Genomic DNA, 6489 nt, shown 5'->3' with positions numbered 1-6489 from the left:
GATATTTCCTTTAATTCAAAACTACTAATGAGACCCTTACTTGTCAAAACTTTTATTCACTGTTCTTTTAACCATTTTCTTCAATATTTTTCCATCAATCTTCATCTCCACACATACACATATCTCATATATGTGTGAGAATATACGTTTGTTTTACGTGTGTACGTACAAATACAATGCCGACCAGCATGTAGGATTACGCCAATTTTAGTGTTTTGGTGCCTCATTAGAGCTATACCAGAAAATATACATTTAATAAGTGCTATATCCAAACTCATAAAACAAAAAAATACAATATGTCACGATTTTGCGTATTATACATTTATACTTCTGGCCGAAAAATATTATAAATAAACTGTGAAAAATCTTCTTGTTAATTGCAAAAATTTATTTAACATTTAGACCAAAAAAGAATAGCAAAAATTTACATGAGATCATAGTCAATACTCGCATTATATTATAAGTGTGGAAGTCATTTATCGATGATTGATTAATACTAACTTTATAGTGGATAATATTTTAGTCCAGAACAATCTACATAACGACTACATATCTTATGGGTTCATTTTGGTTTGATTATGAAATGTGATTATGACATCCATAAATATCTATATGCCAATTGTAAGTATCGTGGGCTTCTAAGTTCACTTAAGAGGACCCCAACAGAATTTCCTTTGTTTTATAAATTGCCAAGAGATAATGGGCCTCTAGCATCTATGATGGACTTTCTAAAACAAGAAAGACATTTTTTTGTCAACAAAACAAGAAAGACATAATACTCTCTTTTTCTTCGCTTATTTTTATAAGCCGTTTATATTTTTTAAAAGATAAAAAGATTACACACATACACTGGAGACTAGAGTAAGAGAAGCATGATTTCGGGATCGAACTAATATTCAAAATTTGGTTTCGGTGGTGGAAATAGATTGAACTAAAGCAAGATAACAAATTAACATGACTAAAAACCATCTGCACTAAAGCAAGTGAAGGTCTTTGATCCGAGAAAGTCTGCACTAAAAACCATCTCACACGTCACACCTAATCTAATCTTTGGTTAGCTTCCATGACTAATACAATTAAGTAATTAACAGTTTCTATAGATAATATACTTACTACTTTAGATAGTTATGGCAAATTAAGAAATTAATTAAATCTTACAGATAGAATGAATGTACTTGTCTTTCCACGAAGAAAGGTAACCAAACAAGAAAAAGAAAATTTTAATACGTATAAATTCGTTCACGTCCTATCACTCATCAGCTTCATTAACTTTTTTTGGTCAAACCTTCTTCATTTCAACTTAAAAAACAGAGTTTACAACAGAAAGAGTCTCCCCACATGGGTTGTTGGACATACAAAACAGAGCATTTTTAGCTAGAGCGTCTGCAGCTTCATTGCAACCCCAAGAGATAAAATAAAATGAGATAGAGTTACAAGAGTCACTCAACACGCCGAAGTCATGGAGTAATCCTTGCAGAGCCACCACAGTTTTCTTTCCTGTGATGAGGTCAATTAGACACTTAGAATCTGAAAAACAGATTATGTCTGTTAGACCATGAGAGACAGCTTCCAAGAGTGCTGTTTTAAGAGCCATCGCCTCTGCTACGAGAGCTGAGGCCACATTTCGACGAGTCACGGTTCCTTTGAACAGGATCATTAACTATTGCTCCTTTATATTGTTATCTTCCGGATTTTTTTTTAAAGCTGTAATAATATACTAATATCTAACATATTAAACCTATATTTATTGTAAAAAGTAACTTTGAAAACAGATTTGCTTGTTTAGTTAAACAATCTCTAATGGAACACAATTTTTTTTTTCTATATTTCATTTTTAAATAGAATAATTATATTCTAGAGTTGAATTTGCTCCAATGGTTTACTTTATAATATAGTTATTGTGTATTATAAAGTGAACCACTGAAACAAATTCAACCCTATTTTAGATAAAATATAGAAAAAATGTGTATACGGTTAGGAGATGCCTTTACTCTGGTAAGAAAAGTCAAGCCGTTTTATTTTCCAACATCATTTAGTATTAGAGTATCTCCAATGTAAAACTCAATTTTTTGCTTTAAAATAGAGTAAAAGTGAAAATGAAGTAAAATTGCTCCAATCCTACTTCATTTCCCACTTCATAATGGAGTGATGAACAAAAAAAAATAGATTACTCTATTTAAAGAGTAAATTTTGTTATGGAGTGAGATATGAAGTTGAGTTAGATCATTATTTACTCTATATTTATTTTTACTCTATTTTATAAGAAAAAATGGAATAGCGAAGGAGACGCCGTTGATAAGTTAGCAGTAGTGGCTGAAGAAGTAGGGTACTTACGCTTGCTGGCCGCTTAAATTGTCCGATAATTATTTCATTCTGATGAATGATGATAACATCATAAAACAAGTGATCAGTTTGGCCAAAGCAATTAGATATTTATTTTCATCCATTTATTCTATAAAATATTATCAGGAAAAGATAAGCTTTTTTTAAAGACGGTGCGAAATGTCACTTCCTCATTGGCACCACGTTGGCACTCCCCATGTATCGACACCATCAAATATTCAGGTTACATAATCGAGTTAAATAGTAGTTTCTCGCAATAAAATTTGTTAATCTTGCAGGGAAAAGGTCGAATGTTGTTTTATAATATTATTGTCCATTGGGGGAAATACATGATTTAATTTTACTGTTCATTCCAGAATTATTTTTTTAAAAATATTCTTTTGCTTGCTATTAGTAGCTAGAGACATAAATGAAAATTAAAAAAATGTACAATCAAATTCATGAAAAGTATATAACGACACTAAATATCCTCGATCGTAATTTATAACAAAGACATGAGTAAGAGATTAACATTAACGTCCTTAATGTTCAACAAAAAATATTTAAAATAAATATGTGTCAATGTTTAGTTTGTAGTAGGTACTCAAGATGACATGTTTAATTAATGATAAACTGTACATCACACTAAGAAATACAATTCCATAATTATGCAAGGTTTTCCGAAAACATTTAGATCTTAATTGTAAGATAGACTTCAAGAATCAGAGACGTATAACCTGTAAACAGTTGTGGGAAACGGGAAAATGCTGGAAGGATTAAATGACGTTAACTGTTAAACATATTTTATGTGGAGGTAATATTATAATCTTTCTATAAACTAAGATAGGTTAAAAGTCTTGCAAAGACTACTAGGATAGCAGGTAGGATGTATGTCAAAAATATAGTAATCGATGGACCATAGTTTTTTTTATTGATTAGAGTTGTTTCACAGAACCATTATAGTTGTTTCACAAAACGTTTATTCCATTAGGAAACAAGCTATCTTCACTCGTTAGGGTAGATTTTCTTTTCTTTGTTGCTAAAGAAACAAAGGGTATATCTTGCGTTCAAATAAAAACAAAACACTTAGCAAACGTGACACCATACTGATAAATGATAATCTAAACCTAGAAATCTTGATTGATTGTAAACATATAAGCAGAAGTAAAATTACACGCGGCAAGTCGAGGAGCTTGCAGATATAAACAAGACAATGAACCGTCTTTTCCGAAATTAAATACACTGAATTTTCTTTTTGAAGCATTTGTCTTCTCCTACGGCTACGGCTCTTATAAGAAATAGACATGCGATATTTAAGTTAACCGCGACACGTCTGTCCTTTTGCTGGACAAAAATAGTCAGGCACCACCATAAATCAACAGCCACGTCATCTTTCTGTCAACTTTGATGTCCCAAAGCAAAGATCTCTCATTCTCTGATTACAACTAGTTGGCTAGTTGGCTAGTTTTCAGTGGCCGAACCTGATGGTTTTGATCGCAACTTCTCAAAATTTTCAATCTAATTTACATGTTTTCTTAGATATAGAGAGAAATTTCAATTGAAATGACATTAATTCTTTATTTTATTTTTACCATGTCAAATATTTTTCCTTTCTTCCAAGGGTCAGATTTATGTATTACATAAAACTAGGGTTTGTAAATGTCACGCCTCGATGGCCCAATTTAATTGGTTGTTTGTATTAATTAGGCAAAATAATCTCCGACAAGCAAAGGGGTACGTAAACCGTAAACTAATCACAAAAGCAAGAATAAAAGCTGGTTTTCACATTACTAGTACTAATATTTGTTAAATTATTATCGTTGTCGTTACCGTGAAGAAACAAAGTCTATGATCTTGTTTCCTGTTTGAAATAAACATAAAAGTCTGGTCTTCTATTAATTTTTGTATGACGAGCATAATTTCTTTTTTTATTTTTGAAGAAAAGGTAAAACATAACAAAAATATATTTTGAAATCTTGATTCCTGAAGAATTATTAAAACGCTTTTTTGTTAAAAACACATATCACTCCATTTGGTGAAAAACTTCACAAATGATTTGCCCAAGAAAAACTTCACCACAACTGACTTGCACGGGAGTTTTTACGTGTGCGGTAATGGGCAACCTCGATCGCTTTCTTAAAGAAAATTTTGCTTCACTATACAAAGAGGCGTTATAAACGTAAAACCAGTTATTTTCCCAAGAAGAAAAAGAGGCGTTGTAAATTCTATCACCCAAGAAGATAATTTTGGAAAAACAAATTTAGAAATAATATTATAAGAAAGCTTCATAAAATAAGAGTTATCGAAAGATATAAGAAAATAAAAAGGTAGAAAAATTCTTGATCCGGAGTTAGATGATAAGTTTGCGTTGAAATGAAACTCGACATAACCAGTGACAACGACGACTCTATAAGCAGCCAAAATCCGCCCCTATTGTTGTTACTTGTCGACACACAAATCGTTTAGCTAAAAAAGAATATAAAACTTACAAAAGTAACCTAAAATTTAGATCTTATTATATACAAATGACCCCTAAATCGAAATTCGAAAAACTAATAATATCATCAAATTTTAACATAAAAATTTCAGCCTCTACACATCTATATATATATAGAGAACCAGCAACACAAAAACAGAGATTCCAAAAAAAAAAAGATGCAACAAAAATCATAAATCATCTTAGGGATGATGTCAGCAGATCCTTTCATGACCATGAAGAAGATAAAGAAGAGCAGTCACAACGAGAAAAATCAGAGAAGGTTTAGCGACGAGCAGATCAAATCACTGGAGATGATGTTCGAGTCTGAGACGAGGCTTGAGCCAAGGAAGAAGGTTCAGTTAGCGAGAGAGCTTAGCTTGCAGCCTAGGCAAGTGGCTATATGGTTTCAGAACAAGAGGGCTCGTTGGAAATCTAAGCAGCTAGAGACAGAGTTCAACATTCTCAGACAAAACTACAACGACTTGGCTTCTCAGTTTGAGTCACTCAAGAAAGAAAATCAAGGTTTAGTCTCCGAGGTAATATTAAGTTCTTAACATGATTAATGGTTATATACATACCGTGGTTAGGGGCTATTATAAAGCTCTGTTTTAATGGTTATATTATTGATCAGCTGTTGTTTTAACTTGTATGCAGTTGGATAGACTAAACGAGGCGATTCAGACAAAGCAAGACGAGGGAAGAGAGTGTTGTGGTGATCAAACGGTGGTAGCTCTAAGCAGCACGGATCATGAATCAGAAAAGGAAGAGAACACGAAGCCCGAACCGGAGGAGGTTAGGCCAGAGATGGAGGTGTATGAGAAGGGTCATCATGATGATTATGGGTACAATAGCCACATCAAGAGAGAGTATTTTGGTGGGTTTGAAGAAGAAGCAGATCATTTGATGAACATTGTGGAACCAGCTGATAGTTGCTTGACATCATCTGTTGACTGGAGAGGTTTCAAAACAAATACTAATATCTTGGACCAATCTAGCAGCAATTACCCATGGTGGCATTTTTGGTCATCAACTATATAAGCTCTAAATAAACATATAAGATGAAGAGAAAACTACGTATCTTTAGTTTTAATATTGGATATCAAAATCTATAAGTCTGCATCACGTGATATAGAGGTGTTTGGTCCAGCAAATGACTCGTCGATGGCGAGAATTTTGGCAGGATTTTGAGCTCAAATCTCATGGTTTTTGTCTGTATAAATTGTGTTAGAAAGAGTAGGTATTTTCCCAGTTAGTCTTTATAATTCTGTTATAAGTAATAAGTACTCGTAATAGAGTTTAATATACATTAATAAAAATTCAGAATGTGTTTAGAAATTTTTAAACAACACTAAAGATATATGCTTCAGCATATAGAGCATTTACCGAAAAAAATAAATATTTCATAGGGGTTATTAACTCATAGATTTTGAGAAAAAATTCAAAAAAATTAAAATTTTATTTTAATGCATAGTTGCATCCCTCACTAACATATGATGAAGGTCAATAAGGTTTGGAACCTTTGTTGTCTCCGTTTTTCTAGAGAATAGAGTTTTTATAGTGGTTAGTCAACCAATTTATGGAGTAATATGAAGTTTTATTAAATTAATTGACAAAAAATTTAAACGACGCTCATGTACCATGAAATAGAGTTTAATATACATGAATACAAATATAGAAAGTGTTTAGTA

General features: G+C 32.2%; 1 protein-coding gene across 1 annotated transcript; it reads left to right on the top strand.

The window, feature by feature from the left end:
• Nucleotides 1-4779: 4779 nt before the first annotated feature.
• On the top strand, nt 4780-6136 carry LOC103866293 (homeobox-leucine zipper protein ATHB-7). Its single transcript, XM_009144188.3, has 2 exons — nt 4780-5337; nt 5456-6136. Exons 1-2 carry the CDS (start codon nt 5008-5010, stop codon nt 5837-5839), a joined length of 714 nt encoding a protein of 237 aa, XP_009142436.2. The 5' UTR covers nt 4780-5007; the 3' UTR covers nt 5840-6136.
• Nucleotides 6137-6489: the final 353 nt, after the last annotated feature.

Source organism: Brassica rapa, chromosome A04, assembly GCF_000309985.2.
Source record: "Brassica rapa cultivar Chiifu-401-42 chromosome A04, CAAS_Brap_v3.01, whole genome shotgun sequence".
Classification (NCBI taxonomy): Eukaryota; Viridiplantae; Streptophyta; class Magnoliopsida; order Brassicales; family Brassicaceae; genus Brassica; species Brassica rapa.
The sequence above is the reverse complement of the archived record's forward strand: the minus strand, read 5'-3'. Positions and strand labels throughout refer to the sequence as shown.